At 42.3% G+C, this 18,593-nt stretch overlaps 1 protein-coding gene across 4 annotated transcripts; it reads left to right on the top strand.

The window, feature by feature from the left end:
• The first annotated feature begins 290 nt into the window (after positions 1 to 290).
• METTL22 (methyltransferase 22, Kin17 lysine) lies at positions 291 to 12,822 on the top strand. 4 transcript variants are annotated; one of them, XM_028706607.2, is made up of 11 exons: positions 291 to 371; positions 3,253 to 3,406; positions 4,386 to 4,751; positions 5,575 to 5,615; positions 5,701 to 5,845; positions 6,072 to 6,143; positions 7,203 to 7,256; positions 8,150 to 8,230; positions 9,274 to 9,376; positions 10,323 to 10,491; positions 11,823 to 12,822. In XM_028706607.2, exons 1-11 carry the CDS (start codon positions 324 to 326, stop codon positions 11,922 to 11,924), a joined length of 1,335 nt encoding a protein of 444 aa, XP_028562440.2. In that variant the 5' UTR covers positions 291 to 323; the 3' UTR covers positions 11,925 to 12,822. The 4 variants fall into 4 exon arrangements, with proteins under 4 accessions (XP_028562440.2, XP_077775335.1, XP_028562441.2 ...); XM_028706608.2 differs by having other exon boundaries at positions 303 to 420; XM_028706609.2 differs by lacking the exon at positions 291 to 371 and adding an exon at positions 465 to 601.
• Positions 12,823 to 18,593: the final 5,771 nt, after the last annotated feature.

Raw genomic sequence — 18,593 nt, 5'->3', positions numbered from 1 at the left:
GGGCGGGGGGTGAATAAAAAGGGCAGAGATCTGCCATACTGGCCCAGCAGGGCTAACATCTGGAATATTTTCCCCATCGTCTCTGCCCCGGGCCGGTCTGAAATGAGTTTGGTCCTTGCAGACGGAGACCGTTGCCATAGGAACTCTGGCGCGCGGGAGGGGTGACAGCAGTAAGTCAAACAGGGGCTCGTTACCGCGGCAACAGAGGGAAGCAGGAGTCGGTTGGGCTGACAACGCATCAGTTAAGCTAGGTGGGCGGGCCGCTGCTACGGGAAACAGCGCGGCGGAAGTCGGGGAGAAGGGCGGAAGCAGCTGAGGGCAAAATGCAAAATGGCAGCAGCGGCGTCAACGAGGCTGCCGCGAGAGGGGAGGTGAGAGTCGCCATTACACCCACCTTGGGCAGGAGAGAGCCCTCGCTCCGTAAGGCGCAGCCCTCTGTTGCCTGTTCCACCCCATAACCGTCTCCCAACCCCTTGAAACGGCTGCCGTTTGTTGCCTACTTAGCTTGTTTTAACAACTGGCAGAATGCCGAGAAGTAGAAATGGGAGTTCTTCTGTGCATGTGCAGAGTGGAATGCTTCCCGCTTGCCTTCTGTGCATAGGTGTTTTAAACTTAGAAGGGAAGGAGTATTATAATGGGGAGGCGGGGGAATTCTGGGCGTAACATTATTATGGAACAAAACAAATAAAAGTCATTTTGGCTGTCTGAAAGAGGGAGTGAAAGAGACTGTTTTTAAAACTTCGTGCTGCACTTCAAACAAATTGATCACTGAAATCATTAACAGTTACTAACAGAGATTAAATCTTTATAGCAAAACGTGTTGGCTTCTGGCTGACGAAGGCAAAAGCTGAAACAGCTTGCTTTAAAGAATCAGGCTGCAAGCCTAACTCTACATACCTGAAAATAAAACCCATTGAATTCAATAGGACTTACTTCTGGGTTGACATGATTAAGAGTACACTGTTAATCTGTTTTGTTAGTTCTTATATACTGGGTTGAACATTGTCCAAAAATATATAGCCTAGCCATTTAATATATTGTTGTTGTTTAGTCATTTAGTCGTGTTCGACTCTTCGTGACCCCATGGACCAGAGCACACCAGGCACTCCTGTCTTCCACTGCCTAACCATTTAAATTCACTTTGCTACACATGGTGCTAGGATAGCCAACCTGGTGCCCTCCAGAAGTCCCCCACCACCAATGTATATAGCCCTTAAAATAAGCCTAGTTTATAGGAATGTGAAATATTAATCTTTGTATAATGTGGGTTTTGATTTTTTTCTATTTATGACTACTTCATATGCTATAAATCCTTGTTTTTACTCTTAATTTAAATAAAAGATTTTTAAAAATAACAAATCCAGTGAAAGACAGCATATGAATTAGTCATAAATGGGGGGGGGGACAAAGATAGGTAGTGTGCTCCTTTCATTAAATATGGTGCAATCCTGGGTGAAGTTTTGTTGTCATTCTAGGGTGAAAAGAGAGGCTACCAGTTTTGTTTTCAGAATTTCAAATACCTTATATATATGGGGGGGGGGGGAGTATCATGTTTTCAGCAACAGTTCCTGAACTTCACTAAAAAATGTGACTTAGCCTTGAGCATGTACAGAAGAATGGTATACATTCTTACTGAAAAGTAAAATAATATTCAGCACCTCATCTCAATAATTTTGGAAGTAGAAGGTTGCCAGACTTAAAAAAAAAATCAGTGGCTTAACACAGAATTTTAATTACTGGGGCATTTCTGACCACTGACCTCCTTGTTGCTAACAGCTTCACCTGCTTCTGCATATCAGGCAGAAGTTGAAAATAAAGGAACTGGGCCAGGGAAGAGCAATGTTAACCTTAGTCAGACGTGATCATCTCCCCACAAGCCACCACATATTGATGCAGATTAAATGTACGTACTATTTCATAGAAGCATAGAATTGTACCGTTGGAAGAGACCACGAGGATCATCTAGAATCTTTTGCCCAATGTGGGGCTTTAATCCATGACCCTCAGATTTAGAGTCCCATGCTCTACCGACTGAGCTATCCACAGCACTGCATCAGAAATGAATATTGAACATTAAGAATGTAATAAGAGCCCGCTGGATCAGGCCAGTGGCCCATTGAGTCCAGCATCCTGTTCTCACAGTGGTCACCCAGATGCCTGTGGGAAACCACCAAGCAGAACCTGAGCACAAGAGCACTCCCCACTCCTGTAGTTTCCAATAATTAATATTCAGAATCATTATAGCCATTGCCCCTGATGGCCTCATCCCCCTTCTCCATGAATTTGTCCAATTCTCTTTCAAAGCCATTCAAATTGGTAGCCATCGCTGTCTCCTGTGGGAGCGAGTTCCATAGTTTAACTATGTGCTGTGTGAAGAAGGCTGGCTTTTGCTAGCCTTCCTTTCCACACTGGTTGAACTGCTGTGGTGTGATGAAATTTCCATAAGCATTCCAATTGCTGAGGGGGAAGAATGAGTTGCAGAATATCAGCAGTGGTGGTGTTGAGGGGGAATTGAAAGGCTAGTTTGGCAGAGCTGTGGGAGCATTGCAGAAGATCTATATGTTGGGGTGGAGTGGGACAGGGGGGCAAGAGGCTGTGGGGGAATCGAATCCAAGAGGCAGAGATGCTTGAAGGCAGAATAAGCACTGAGCTGAGAATCTGGGTGCAGAGCACATCCTGTAAGAGAGGCATAGGCTGGTCACTTCTTTTTGGAAAGTGCCCCTTTTCCTACCAATGTTGAACAGGAGAAATGTTCTCTGTTGCTGCATATCTCTGCCATTGAGAGATTCATCCAGTTTCAATAGTTGGCATTCATATGTGGAGGAGGCAAAGGAGGTTAGGATTGTATTTTGCTCTAAGTGTGATACCCAAGCTTTCTATGGCTGTTGTTGGTGGGATGGTAGTAGTTTGTTTACTTGTTGAGAATCATGTGTTTGTGTGAATGCGTCAATTGTATTATATATTTTTATTAAATTATGTTCTTAGATATGCTGTAAGTCACCTGGGGACCTATGTGTAACAAATGGCTAATGTGTAAGAAGAAGAAGAAGAAGAAGAAGAAGAAGAAGAAGAAGAAGAAGAAGAAGCAGCAGCAGCAGCTTAAAGAAAGGGTGGGGTGGGGAGCAGTGCCTGAGGAGGTGTGCCGAAATATAGTGAATAGTAATACCAAGCTGGCAGGAGGTGCTAGGTTTTGTATACAATTCTGTAACTATAATTAACATACTAATAGAGCTTTATGTCTTATAATTATAGATGTCCCTTCAGCAGTGCACCATACAAGGTGCAGGGGAGAGAGAGGTGATGGATGACATCACCTTCCGAAGTGACACTGTCCTATCTGATGTCCACCTACACATCCCAAGCAAGAGGCATTTAATGGTCAGGCTGAATGCTGTCGGACAGCCAGGTAATGTGCCTCTGGTGGTTGTTACTGTTACTTGCACACAATTATCATAATCCCCACTGAGAGCTTTCTTCAACAGCTGTGTGTGTGTGTTTTAAAGAAGTTACTACACTAAAAGTGTTAGCTGATCAATAGCAAAGCTTACCACCTCCTTGACAGGTCTCACCACCATCCTCTTTGGTGGAATCTCTCCATTTACATTGAGGCTCTTTGGTTGTTAAAATTGCAACTAAGCATATCCTGTGTTTAGCAGGAATTTCTATCCTTTGCAGTAGACAGTGCCATGGATAGCGGGTGGAGCTTGCCAGATGTAGCAGTACCTACTTCCTGGGTAGTGGAAAGGAAAGGGGCAGGGGAGGTTTCCAGAAGCAAGTTATTTGACCCTAATCAAGGCTGAACTTGTGTGTGCCAAGTGCTATATTGTGGAGATGCCACAATCGTTTCCTATTGGGTTCATATCAGGATTGACGACTGAGGGCTCCAGGGCCAACTCTGGCACATGCAGATGCTAGTAAATGGTGTGGAAGAAGCATTAAATGTGGCGATAGGACTTTCTGGCAGCCTCACTGGGGACTTGCTGCTTGGAGGCAAATGCCCACCACTCTTCCTCCATCCCATAAATCCTGGCTGAGCAGGTTTTTGGAGAAGACCAGCTGGGGAACTAAGACATTACTAAGTACAGCAGGCACTTGACAGTGTAAGTGCAGATAATGTGAGGTTAGGGTACTTCAGGAATGTTTATCAGGTTCAGTAAAAACAAGTATCAAGAGGCCAAACCAACAGTCATAATACAAAATTCAGACACACCAGGAAGGACTCCCAAACAGGAGATCATATGTGTGACTTACGAATGGGCAAATGTCGGGGAAATCTATTTAGAGAGTAAGGAAAGCGATGGTGATATTCCCACATTCTTTGTTATGGTTTTGAAGATTGACTGGGCTTTGATCACAGTGTTTGACTTCAGATTGTTGCCTCTTAGTGTTTCTCTCACAGTTCAAATTCATTTTGGACAAGAGCAATCAGAAGACTGAGAGGGAAGTGAGTGGCTTTGAAAAAGAAAACCTTAAACACCAAGACAAATGTGGAGAGGGATTCAATGTGGAGGATCCTGCTGATGACCACGTTACTCTGAAAAGCACTAACAAGGAAGAGAACTCTTTGAAAGGAATTCAAGCTTTGTTAGACAAAGATGGGGATTTGGAGGTTGTCCGGAAGCCTCCGTTACTTGATGCAGAAGCTGAAGACCTTTCAAGGGACAAAGTGTGCCCCATCATTTTGATGAAAGGTGGAGAAGTCTTGGAAGAACAAGAGCAAGAAAACAATTGCTATGATATTATTAAAATAGGTCAGTAATGTAGTATATGGGTGTGGCATAAAATAATTTGCATTTCATAACATGATCCAGAAGTACTCATTGAGATGTGAGCATAGAGAGCCAGTTTATATACTTTATTCCTCCCTCTACATCTGCACATAAAACCTTTTACCGGTACACCTTTTGGATTGAAATTATATGCACTAATGGCAAGCCAATCAGTCTCAGGAATTTCCCTATGCCAGCTAGTTTGGTGAGCTTGTTAGACTGTTGAGCTAGAACTGGGGAGAGATCAGGCACAAACCCAGACTTGCTTATAAAGCTGACTTGGCAACGTTGGGCCAACCATTTTCTTTCAGCCAAATCTACCTCACAGGGTTGTGAGGATAGAGGAGGGGCATGTGTACTGCCTTGAGCTCCTTGGAGGAAAAGCGGGATATACATTTCATAAGTGTCCCTTCACAAATGTGCCCTAAGGCAACAGACTATATCTTGTTCTTTTCTGCTTTGTCTTTTTAATGGAAAAGTTTAAGGGCAAATGTAACAACAAAGAAGAGCCTGCTAAATCAGCCCATTGGGCTATCTAGTCCAGCATCCTATTCTCAGTGGCCAGCCAGAAGCCTGTGGGAAACCCATATGCAGAACTCAAGGACAAAAGCACTCTCCTCACTTGCAGTATCCCAAAAACTAGCATCCAGGGGCATGTTTCCTCTGACAGTTGAGGTAGAATATAGTCATTGCTGAATATAGAATATATTAGAATATAGTAGCCATTGATTGCCTTATCCTCCCTAAATTTACTGTACGTGTAACATGGAAAAATGGGCCCCTTTTCATGTTCTTTCTTTTACAGAGCACGCTATGGCAACCCCTTTAGAAGATGTTGGCAAACAGGTGGGTAGCTACATTGCCAGCCCTTCTCTTGCTCCCTTGATCCTCATGTACCAGACTGTGCTCCCTTTTGCCTCCTGTCTTGAAGGTCTGGCGAGGAGCCTTCTTACTTGCAGACTACATCCTCTCCAAGCAAGATTTGTTTAAGGACTGCACAGTGCTGGAGCTTGGGGGCGGCACCGGAATTGTCAGTATCATCATGGCAAAGGCGGCCAAGGCCATTTATTGCACAGGTATCTATTTAGGACAGTTATCTTTGATGTTCGTGATGTTGCTTTTATTTTTATCAGAAAGCTTGAAAGAGCAGTAAGTCAAGCTGAGTTGTTGAAAGCAGATGATGTTTGAGAAAAGAGACGTACCTGCCCTGTTTTTTCTATGCTTGTTTTCCCCCCTCTCTTGTTTGTTTTTTTCATTTCTTCTCAAATTATTACTAACATTTGCTTCTCAAATATTTTAAAGATATTGGTGAAGATCTCCTGGAAATGTGTGAACGAAATATTACATTAAACAAGCACCTTACTGAGCCAGCAGGTAAAAAAGACTGCTTGTATATTATTATTGTTTAATGGATTTGGGGGGCGGGTTTCTAGTTGGATAAAATATCATTCAAATCCAAAATACTGTCCAGACGGCCACATGAAATATTTACATGTCAAAAAGTGGCTTCTGTTCTGAACATTTCCTTCAGCCACCTCTGCCCTACAAGCCTATGCCTGCAATCCTAAACACACTTAACTAAAGAGTAAGTTCCATTGAGCATAGTGGAGTAAAAAAATAGACCAATTTCAAGTCTGCTTATAAAAGATCCCTCCACATTTAAGGAATAATATTTTAATTGTTATTAGAATTATTTAATACAGTGCTTTTGGCTTCTTTATACGTCGTAATGATTTCTGTGTTGTCCATTGCCTTAGGGTGCTGCTTCTAGAAAGGTGGCTAAGAGCACAGTTTCAGTGGGTTGTGGGGGCAGTGAGGACAATCCACCACTTTCCAGGCCCAGCCTTGGTGGGAGGTGTGGACTTACCTTGTTTTCTGCTCCATGCAGATCTTCTATTTTCAACCCCCCACCCCCGATTGGTCCCAGTGGGAAGGAGGAGGAGCTACACCAGCTCTAACCTTGTGTGGATATGGGTTCCCATCCTTGGGTCTCACTGATGAATGAAGGGGCTGGATCTAGGCTGTGTGTGTGTGTGTGTGTGTGTGTGTGTGTGTGTGTGCCTTCCTCCCTGTAACCGCCAGTGAATTTATGCCTGCAGAGCTTTCTGAGGGCCTCCACATTGGATATACCCCCATCAGCAGAGCAAGCCTTTGCATAGTCCTAACCATCTCTAGCCAGCAAATGCAGAGGTTAAGATTGCTCTGAATTACATTTTATAAATACATCATGGGAAGGAACAAGGAATCATTAACAAGACTAATTTGGGGGAAGGCGGGTAAAGTGAGGTGGGGGCATAAGCCTCTCCTTGTTCACTATTATCAATTATAGCAATTTACAGTCTTCCTCTTATTATGACACTTTAAGGGCTTTAACCTGTCTTCTAAAGAGCCTTTGCCACCCACTTATTTTCTTATCATCTTACTGACTTCCAGGAACTAAGATTAAGGTCAGAGTGCTGGACTGGCTTAAAGATGAGTTCTGTATTGGTAAGTAGATGCATCAACTTCTTAAAAGCTTGATTTTATGCTCTATCTCTAATCTGTTGAGTTACTGTTTTCACTTACAGCCAAATAACAATTTAAACCCATGGCATAGCTTTGAAATAGGTGAGTAAATGAGTTTGTTTCTGAGTATGTGCAAAGTACCGGTACATTTCCCAGCCACTGAGTAATCCAAATTCTTTCTCTAACAATAAGAAGTTAGAGAAGTGGAGAGCCAGACTTCAGGGGGGGTCAAGTGGTTAACCCTTTAAAAGAGACCACCCACAGAGCCATTCTTGTTTTACATGTTATATGGAACCATGGGTATCCTTTTTGTCAAGTCTGAGGATTGCTTGCATTATCAGGGGTTCCTTACCCACAGTTTGGGAGCCTGATCCAGTTCTCCAAGCAATTTTTAGATCAGTGGCAAAAAGGAAATATACACAGCACTTGGGTTGCTGGGTTTGTTATGTAAAGCTCTATAAAACTTGGAACAAGAATACCTGAAAATTGTCTCACCCCTAGTTGATCATTGTGCTCTGCAGCTGAGGTCGTCTGCAAGTATCATCTTATCAGGATGTCCGTTCCACACAATATAGAAATCGAGCCTTTAGTGTTGTGTTATCTCCCCTTCAGAATTTCCTCCCTTTAAATACTAGGCATGCACAATTTCTGTTGTCTTTTCAGTACCTACTGAAGACTGTCCCCTTCCAGCATATCTCTCCTAGTCTGCAACTTTATCGGAATTATTTTCAACATGCTTTTATTGTTTTATTGCTTGTTGTTTGCCACTGTGGGTTCCTTTGGGAAGACCTGCTTCCTTCTTTAAACTTTCTGTACAGTGTCTAGAAAATTATAGTCTCCTTTATAATCAAATCAATTTGCATATTTTGCTGTAGATCCTGATCATCCCTACAGCTGGTCTGAAGAAGAGATTGCAGAGCTTCATGATTTCACCACTGTGATCCTAGCTGCTGATGGTAAGCAAACAGAACTGGAGAGTCAAGGATTCATAGTGGTCGTTAAAGCCCCTGTTTTGTGTGTATTGCGTACTTTCAGCAAATCTTTTCTGATCGTTGTTTCAAGAGTGCAGTAAGACACATTATGGCCATAGACATTGAATGAGGAAATTGACTCGGCTCACCTAGCCCATTGTAAAATATGCACATCAGCTGCATCTGGAGAAACATTTCTTGACGTGGCAATTGAAGTGGGGGACGGGAAGGAACATTACCCTGAATTTAACATGGTAAACTTGACACAAGGCCTAGAAAAATCACATCACAGTTCAGAGGATTTGTATTTTTCTGTAATGGAAATTGCTTTTAAACGGCATGGGGCACCACTGGCTTTCCCTGAACATGCCCCCTTGAAATAAGTAGGAGCTGTGGAGGAACTTACGCCTTTCCTTGTATTAAATGGGGGGGGGGGGTCATGCATAATAGAAAGGGGAAGGGCTGTGGCTTAGTGGTAGAGCATCTGCTTTGCATCTACTTTACATCCCAGGTTCAATCCACCCTCTCCAGATAAGGCTGAGAACATCCTCTTATCTAAAACCCCAGAAACCTGCTTTCAGTCAGTGTAGACAGTACTGAGCTATATGGACCAATGGTCTGATTCCATATGTCAGCTTCCTATGTTCCTAACTTCTTATGTTCCTATAGGACCCCAGTGAATGATAGAATGCAGTACTTCAGAATATGACCATATTTGCAGATGGAAGCTATGCCAGATACAGTAGTGTCATATGCCAATTTTAGAGGACCAAAAGTCAAAGATTTAGCTATTTCATCCCCAACTGCACTCACATTTGCAAGATTCCATGTCCTGGCTATTTCCCTTCCTAATGGATGTTAACAAAACGAAACACTGCTGTGCCCCTAGTAATTAAGACTATAGCCATTCTTTTCTGAAGTCTTGAGATGGATAACAAAATATTTTTAAAAATCAACTTTTAAGATAGAAGTGAATGTCTCATATGTGAAGTCAAAATCCAGATGATCCTAACCCTTTTTTATTGCAGCATTTTATGACGATGATCTAACAGATGCCTTTTTCAAAACGCTGTATCGAATCACTGGCAACTTGAAAAACCCCTCCACCATCTACTTGTCTATAGAAAAGAGGTGACATGCTTTTAACTCTTAATTGGAAAATACAATATGATCAATTTGTTTTGATTGTTGCTAATGCTAGAAACGTTTTTCAGCTTGGAAGTGGGCAGTCTTATTGTTTCTCAAAAAGGTTTCCAGCATGAAGTTATTTAGATATTTTTAAATAGTTATATAGATGACTGCATTCGTAAGAGGAAACTCTTCTTAAGAGGATGCAGCAAACAGTCATGGTCACCAAATAAGCATTTAAGTGGCTGTCAGGTAGTTTGGATCTCCTTCAGCTAGATCCTCTGTGGCGGAAATTACAGCACATCTACAAGGCTGCAGAATACTGAAGATCTGTTGAAAACCACTTGCTAGATACTGAGAACCTTCCTAGACAGACAGGCGTCGCTTTTGTGCTTACCTTTGGGAGTCTATTCTTGACCTGCCAAAGCAGGCACTCATGCTGTTGGTTAGTGATTGGTAGATGAACAGCCCTAAACTGATCCTAAGTGAATCCACTTCAGTTACAGCCTAAGAGAACCTATAGCTTTGTTGGGTACCATTGTCTTTATCTTCAGTTGAAAGATCTCTGGGAGTGAGAAGAATAGGATGAGAGAGAACTCGGCTGGAGAGGCAGTGCTGGTCAGGATTGCCTAAACTTGAACTACAATAGCTACACTGGGGAGGCATATCTGATTAAAGCAGGGACCTTGAAGAGCTGAAGCTGATAATACTTGGCATTTATATTGTACTACCAGCCTTGTACCTAGTACTGTTGGGGGATTTTGAGAAACCAAAACATCAATGCAATCTTGAAAGGTTCAGCCCACCATCTTGATTCAAAGCGGCATCTGTTTATATCCAAATGCGGATGAAAGCCTTCACCTTGATCTCAGGAAGCATGATGCAAAAGTTAATTAAAATCTGTGCAGTTTTTAAAAGTTCAGTCTTTAATGGATGTATCTTTTTGCAGGCTCAACTTCACCTTAAGACACATGGATGTTGTATGTGAAGCATACAATTACTTTCGAAGCACCTTGAATGATCTAGAAAATATCAGAGATGGCAAAATGAGATATACTGTTCAGCCTGTCCAACTCTCCTTTCCTCAACATATTATTTATGAGCGGGTTGAGCAGTTGGTGGGTACTGTTTGTCTGACAAACGTTCTAAAACTTTGAGCAGTTTTCAGTTTAATTGTATTAATGAGACAAAGTCAAAAAGAATTGACATTATCTTGCGGTTCTCTGACCGAACGTAGAAGAGTAACCAGCAGTAAGTTGTACACATCACTTTATTTTCCAAGGCTGCTAGTTTTCTTTGCAAACAGCTGAGGAATGGATGATGAGTGGTGAAAACAGGCATGGCGTTTTAAGATATGAATTCAGTTGTTTTATTGTTTCTTGTAAACTGCCTTGGGAACATAATTGAATGGATGCATAAAAATATATCTAAGAAAGAAGCAGAATCACATTAGATTCTTCACACTTGTGTTAGTCCAAATTTGCAGGTTTCAAAGGGCACAATCATTTATTTGCACATATATGCATTAATCTATCACCTTACTGCAAAAGACGTGTGCAACATCTAAAAAAAAACCAGTTGCAAAATTTACTGGGGACAAGGTGGTGGTACTTGTAAGGTTGCCACAAGCACTAGCCAGTAGGTCATCTTTTCCCTGTTCAGACTGAACCACTCTAAAAACCTGCAAGAGCTGTTGTTTCCAGAGCTCACTGTTGGGGAGAAGAGTATGTGTTTTCCGAGCACGAGAGCTGCTGTTATCCTACCTCTGACACTTTTAAAATGTCACCTGTGTCTTCACTCAGATAAAGATGATTTACCATGTCAGAGTGATTTACTTTGTTAGAGGCAATATGCTTCTGAATGCCAGTTTCTGGGGATCATGAGTAAGAGAGTGTTGTTCCTCTCTTGGCCTACTCATGGCCTACCTGTAGGCATCTGAATAGCCACTGTAATAACAGAACATAGAATTAAAATGACCTTTGGTCTGATCCAACTGCACAGCTTTTCTTAGGTGCACAAACTATGACTGAGCCTGAATGGCTGGACTAGTCCCAGTCCTTCATGCTGCCTGCTAAGCCAGATGAGAAATTAGACATTTATTTTTTTATTTTGCATCTACTGAGTTATATCTTCTTTGTAAGAGCAAAGAATGTGTATCGGTGGCAAATACAGCCGTGGCTGTACTGAGCGTCTAAACTTCATCTTGTAGCATTAGGTAGATTAAGCTCTTCTTGCTTTAACTCAAAATGCATAATGCCCTTAAAATAACTCCTAATTTAATGGAAGCTTCTCTGTTAAGACAGTTGATGCATTAGTAATGCAGTCCCAAGCTATAAGTGTAAAGAAGGAATACTGTTACTTTAGAATTTAAAATTGAAATGCTCTGTTTTGATTACCATACTCCCCATGGCAGTTCATCGATTTTCAATATCTCTTCTCTGCTTAACAGGAGTTATGGAAGATTACGGCTGACATGACCACTGAAAGAAGCACACACACACCTCTCCCTGAGAGATTGAAAACCGGACATGAGGACTTCAGTACAGAATAATTTGCCTGTAGGGTTCTGTCTGAAATAATTATTTAAATGGAGCCAGGACCAAACAGATCCTGGGTATGTGTTTAGAAAAGCATATTAAATATGTGCATAGCATCAGTTAATAGTCTGGGTGTGATTTATGAACGATATCACCCTCTGTGATATGTTTGGTTTTTGTTCCAACGACATGTGCAGCTCCAGAAGACCATCAGTTTGGATACGAGGTGGGAAAATTGCATACCAGGTCTGATTCAGATTCAGATTCTTATCTGAATCAGATATGTGCTGGAGATGCAAAGAGGTTGAGGAAACATTTTTTCATATGTCGTGGACCTGTAAAAGGGTAGAAGCATTTTGGGAAATAATCCATAATGAATTGGGGGGAAATGTTTTAAAGTCCTTTTCCAAAAAAAACCACCTGAGTCCTTTTCATTGGGGATAATTCAGACGGAAATTCCCAGGTATCAAAAAGGGTTATTTATGTATACCACTACTGCAGCCCATTTTTGTTAGCCCCAAAATGAAAAATGAGTGAGGTCCCAACTAAAGAAGAATGGCAACTTAAGATGATGGAATATGCGCAGCTTGTGGACCTAACATATAGAATAAGAAAACAAGAAGAACATACGTTTAAAGAAGATTGGAAAATGTTTATTGAATATATGGGGGGGAATTGTGTACACTTGAAAACGTGGGCAGCATTAAGATAAATTCAACAGTGTAAGTAAGTTTTGATGGATGTAATAATGGAATACTGAATGGTTTAGTTTATGTAAAATATGCAGGGATTTATGGTATGCAAAATGAACCATGGAAGGAGAAGAAGGGATGTCATTGATATTTTAAGGATGTTTAAATGAGTATTCAAAATTGTAAAACAGAAAATTTAATTAAAAAATTCTATAATATATATATGAGAGAGAAAATTGCCTACCAGGGAGCACTGCTAGTTTACTAGGTGCCTCCTTCCCATTATGTCAATTATATTCTTATAACAGATATGCTTGTGGCACCTTAAAGAGGAACAGATGTATCACTGTGTGGGCTTTTTCATTCACTGGACCCTTCTAACTCGTATGTAGAAATGGTTAACGTTTGTACACATATGAAGAAGTGGGGCAATTCACGGAAACCTTTGGCGCAAGAAATCTGTTAGTCTTGAAGGCAACTTTCACCAGCATGATACCCTCCAGATGTTTTGGCTTACAACTCCCCCAGTTTTTGTGGGGGGGGGGGGAGGACGGAGTTGTAGTCCGAAACCTTTGGAGGGCATCACATTGGTAAAGGTGCCTTTAGGTGCTATGCACAAGACAAGCAGATTTGCCCTCCTGGAAGTAATTGATGGTATTTTTTTGTCCTCGGTCTGCTGCTGTGTCTGCTCTTCAGTGTTACAATTCAAAATCCCAGGCCAAAGTAACCTCCGTTCTGTAGTAAGGATAAGAAAGCTGAATGTTACCATCACCTACATTCCTTAAGCAAAATCATGCTATTGGCTCACCTGTGTAATTTATCTTGTTTCTGCTCAGCGTGGAGAAGTCCAGGAAGTTCCAGTCCCTAGGTCAACCTGCTCATCTCATTTCTGAGAATTCGCTGCTCATTACCTACCTTTGGAGACACTCAGCATACTGATTTCTATGTCCAGGAACAAATTCCTGTGCAGTGAAGCAGCCCTCCATGGGCAGACGGACCACAGGGACTCTCCTTCACAGGAATCCTGCTTCGAAGAAATGGGGCTGTAAGGAGGACACTCTGTGGAGAATCAAGAGGCTCCATATACCTTAGAGCCTGCCAGCAGAGATGAAGGCGAAAAACTGGTGAAGCGCCCTCAAGGGTTGGGAAATCAGGAACTGGTATGAACAACGTTGGACTTTTAATGTTAGTGGAGCAGAAACCAGGTTCCAATTCAAACTGAGTCATGAAACTTGGGCCAGTCATTCTCTCTCAGACTAACCTACCTCACAGGGTGGTTGTGAAGATAGTGTTGGGTGTGTGTGTGTGTGAGAGAGAGAGAGAGAACGATGTACAATGCCTTGAACTCCTGTTAGCAAAGAGCAATATAATGTATATAGTACAAATGCAAACAATGGACAAGGTTTGGTCTATCATTGGCTCCTAGCCACAGTGTTTATGCTCTGCCTCTCTGGTCGGAAGCAGTAATGCTTCTGAATGCCACTTGCTGGAAACCACAGGAGAAGAGGGTCTGTGGGTCCTGCTTGAAGGTTTCCCATAGGTATCTGGTTGGCCACTGTGTGAACAGGATGCTAGGCGAGATGGGTCATTGGCTTGATCCAGCAGGCTGTTCTTATGTTAATAACCATAGCAACAGCCAATGAGCAAATAAAATTAAGGAACTCTGTATGAAGATAGGTGCATCTTCATACCGTCACTTTACATTTGCTAGGCCAGCCTCCTGGAAGCCCAAAACAGCACCCCTGGCCTAGGAGGAAGAAACGACTGGCATCCAAGATTATGCAGCACAATCATAGAATACGCAAAACCTGGTTGCATGCTTTATTTTGACTAAAGAATGACACAAGTCAATGTGCATTTCAGACCCTTCTGAAAACTCCTTATTAGCAAACGGAGGACAGCTGTGGACTCATCACAGTCTTAGGCATTTATTTATTTCAGGTATTTATATGCTGCTTAATATTCTGAATTTCGAAGCAGTGTACATAAAATGGGGTTGTTGTTTTAAGTAAGATGAATAAGAACTATTAAAATTCGCTTATCGCAGAAGCAGAAAACTACCTGAAAATTTCTGCTGTCAAATCAAGCGCCTGAAGTTCAGCAGGAAGGGGTCTTGTCTAATCTCATCTGGGAGGGAGTTGCACAGGATTGGGCCCACAACGCCGAATGCATGACTTCTGGTCATTACAAGCCAAGCATCTGAACCAAGGGGGACTGCAGAGACACTGACAATACCTGTGATCAGGCAGAGATATAAGGGATTGGGTCGTTCTTAAAGTATTCTGGACCCAAGTTATTAAGGGCCTTGTAAATTAATAAAATGACCTTGAATTTGAATTTGGCCCAGAAAGATATTGCTTTTTCTTAGCCACTGCAATTCAAAGCAACTTGCAAAATGACCAAAAAACAAACCCACCCACATACATTAAAACCAAGCGGGGTGGAAATGCAGTATCTTTCTTACTTGAGTTTGAGATGAGATGAGCTGCCTGTTAAAATGCTATCTCTGGTGTCCTTTCAAGAACATTTATTTTCATTTACAGATGGGTAGCCGTGTTGGTCTGCCATTGGTCTGAAGAAGTGTGCATGCACACGAAAGCTCATACCAAGAACTAACTTAGTTGGTCTTTAAGGTGCTACTGGAAGGAATTTATTTTCATGAAATGGTAGCAGGCTGGGATTGTTGAATTTCCAGCATGCCCAAATCAAATTACTTTGTGTACCATAGAATATGGGGGGGGGGGGGATTCAGATGTTTACAGTTCACCACTAGATGTCACTGTGACCTGACTGAAGACTTAAGTAGTCTAGACATAACAAAGTATAGTGGCCTTACTTGTGAGTATTCTGTCATTGCAGTTATCAGGTTCAGACTAAATATCCACAAAGAGCAGCACTGGAATGTTCTAGGATGGGAATAGGGAGCCTGTGGCATTCCAGAGATTTCAGAACTACACTTTGTACTGTCCCTGCCTATTGACTATGATGATTGTCAGGCCTGCTGGGAGCTGGGAGTCCAACAACACCTGGAGAGCCACAGACTCCCCATCTCTGTTCTGGGACAAGAAGAGATACCTGCCTCTTCTCCATGTGATATCTATGTAGTCCAGCATTGCCCATGAACATGCACTGAAGGAGCTGGTTGGTAGGAGAGGAGCCAGTCCTTTAACCAGCTTGGTTGCGAGCACACAGAGGTAACTGAGCCACATTAAGCGATCTTATGTTGGAAATTCCAGTGCTTTTCTTTTCTGAGCGAGATTTCTAGCCAGACTTTTCCCACTGGAGATTTGATTGCACAGTAGTTTTCGAAGAACAAAAGTACAGTTGTTCTATTGAACGATTTGAGTATTTCCTATACAAAAGAAAGATTAGGTTAAGAGGGTTGCCTGGAGAATTGCAGCACTGTGAAGCAGAACTATTGCATGTATGTGGAAGACAAAAGGAACAACCCCCTTAATCTCTTTGGGATTTGAGGTGAAAAACAGGATTTAAAAATAAGTCTTCTGCTCAACTCTGCAGGCATCTTTTGTTTTCTACAATCCTGTTCCCAATTGTCTTCATTTATTACATCATGCATATTTTGCACAGGGTGAAAACAGCAATTGCGTGTGAATGGGTGCTGTTCTGTACCTTATGCAAAGTAAGTTGGGAGAGTGATGTGGTAGAATTCTGGAAGGAAACTTGTATTATTGAGAGAAGTTTACATTCTGATGTGCTGGTTTTGCTGCATAAGAGCATTCAAAAATGCAATGCCCTTTCTGCACTGGGGCACCCCAGCACTCTACCACGTCCTTCTGCATCCCATGTAGAATAGCTCTCCGGTTCCGCCATATTTTAGTAAACAATAAATTTAAGACTGGAGGTCACATCTCTTCTGAAATCCAGGTATGAACGAAGAAATTCTCCCCACAATCAGGAACCTCTGCAATAATCAGGGTTTTTGATCTTGAGAATCAGACCTTCATCAGACCTTCTGCACTCAGCCTGGGAACTCTGAGTGGGGCAGACATGCCCAGTGTACGTGGGGAGATCAAGGTGCGCACAACTGCTTCACTTCCCAGTTTAAGCCCTGACACTAATTTTGAATGTGCAAATAGAGCTTACGACGACACAGCCCTGTTTCTACGCTGTGTTCATGTGAACATTAGCAAAAGGGTAGCTACATTCCATTTTTGCTCAGTATGCTTTTGCATCCTTTAGAGAGGACTACTCCTCCTGAAAGTAGGGCAGAGGAGAATTCTGGGATACTCTGATTCAGCTTCACTTTACCATGAGCTTTGTTTTTGGAGAATACTCTTGTCTGTGCGTATGCACGATTCAGAAATATGGCACGCCCTCCTGAATAAGCTCTGCAAGGATTGCCTTGATGTCAGCCTCAGATTGGTGACAAGTGACCCCTTGTGTGATTGGCTCTCACACCCTGTGTCGCTTTCTAGGTCACCCTTTGTTTGCCAGTCGGAAGACTCCTGCTGCGTCCCTCTTCAATTGTTCTCAGGCTCTGCTTGCCCCTTGCTGTCTGCCTCACTCCCCTCACTTGTAAACACAGCTACCCTGCACTCTGTTTCCTCACTTGGCCTCTCAACAGTGCTCCCTACTTATTACAGAGGAGTTGCCTCTCCAATGTCCAAATGCTTATCCTATTCGGGAGACCACATGCACAAGTGGATCTGAAGATGCCACGGATGAATCTGGGACCTTCTGCATGCAAAGCAGATGTTCTTCCACCAAGCTAGATCACTTCTCCTGCGGTCTCCAGGTAGGAAAAGCTCGTGCCTGGAACCCCGGAGAGCCTCTGCCAGTTACCAACAATACTGAACTAGACAGGCATGTCCTTGGTATAAGGCAGTTTCTTATTTCCCTAGGTGTTGCAGGGCAAAACTCACATAGGACCCAAAGATAGGAAAGGTTATGCACTGTGTCTGGACATGTGAGTTTGGAGAGTTGTGAGCCAGTGTTCTGCAGTCCTTGGAGGCACATGGAAAGAGAATTTCACACTAACCAGCCCAATGGTTGGCTGAAAAGCTCTGTTACACTTGCTAAAGGCCATTTCCAGATACAGAATCATGTAATTGTAGAGTTGGAAGAGACCTTGAGGGTCATCTAGTCTTTGATGTTGGCTGAAAATCAGGTTATTCAGGAACACTGCTGCTCTAGCAAATTCTACCTTTTTTTTCTTGCTCTCATTGGTCAGGAAGAGACCTGAGCAGAGAACTCAGCTCTCCCTCCTCCCTTCATCTCACCAAATTTGCCTGTTGTTCCTTTGAAAATCTCAGCAGAGCTGTTTTCCCAGAACGTTGCCATCTTTAATTGTACATCATGCACTTAAACTGTACTGGCATATGATACGTAGCATGATTAAAGATGTCAGCCCCCACCGGGTATTAATGCTTCGGCAGGAGGATTTGAAGAACTAGGCTGGGACAATGCAGATAATACAATAATTGAGGGCGAGGTGAAGGAAATGAAAAGGGGAAAGGCTTCTGGGTCAAAAAAGCATAATGTTATTTAACACTCAAATCTAGAAAGCAGAGAGAGTGACAAGCAATTGGTTATTGGCAGCAAGCTCAGATTGAAAGCTCTAACTGAGCTAGAATAGACACAATGGACCTAAATCATGTCAATTAAATAGGTCTACTCTGAGTAGAACTAACATTGGCTACAACTCAGTTTGTTTTAAATTTAAACTCTAGTCCCAAAATCAATGTTTGGGCAAATGAAGCTACTGATACTTGCAGTCATTTTGCAAACGTCAGTAATTCTCAGAAATGGTTTTAATGGATGTATAAATTCATGGAGGAGGAGGAGGCGGAGGAGAAGAAGAAGAAGAAGAAGAAGAAGAAGAAGAAGAAGAAGAAGAAGAGGAAGAAGAGGAAGAAGAAGAAGAGGAAGAAGAGTTTGGATTTGATATCCCGCCTTTCACTCCCTTTTAGGAGTCTCAAAGTGGCTAACATTCTCCTTTCCCTTCCTCCCCCACAACAAACACTCTGTGAG

Source organism: Podarcis muralis, chromosome 14 (assembly GCF_964188315.1).
Source record: "Podarcis muralis chromosome 14, rPodMur119.hap1.1, whole genome shotgun sequence".
NCBI classification, from domain to species: domain Eukaryota; kingdom Metazoa; phylum Chordata; class Lepidosauria; order Squamata; family Lacertidae; genus Podarcis; species Podarcis muralis.
This window is presented reverse-complemented; position numbering and strand designations above follow the sequence as displayed.

What these genes read in the sequence shown, in the direction of transcription:
- METTL22 (XM_028706607.2), top strand. Translation starts at nt 324, where the DNA reads ATGCAAAATGGCAGCAGCGGCGTCAACGAGGCTGCCGCGAGAGGGGAG. An exon ending in GAATGCTGTCGGACAGCCAG is followed by an intron (nt 3,407 to 4,385) that starts GTAATGTGCCTC and finishes GTTGCCTCTTAG; the next exon opens with TGTTTCTCTCACAGTTCAAA. An exon ending in GCACCTTACTGAGCCAGCAG is followed by an intron (nt 6,144 to 7,202) that starts GTAAAAAAGACT and finishes ACTGACTTCCAG; the next exon opens with GAACTAAGATTAAGGTCAGA.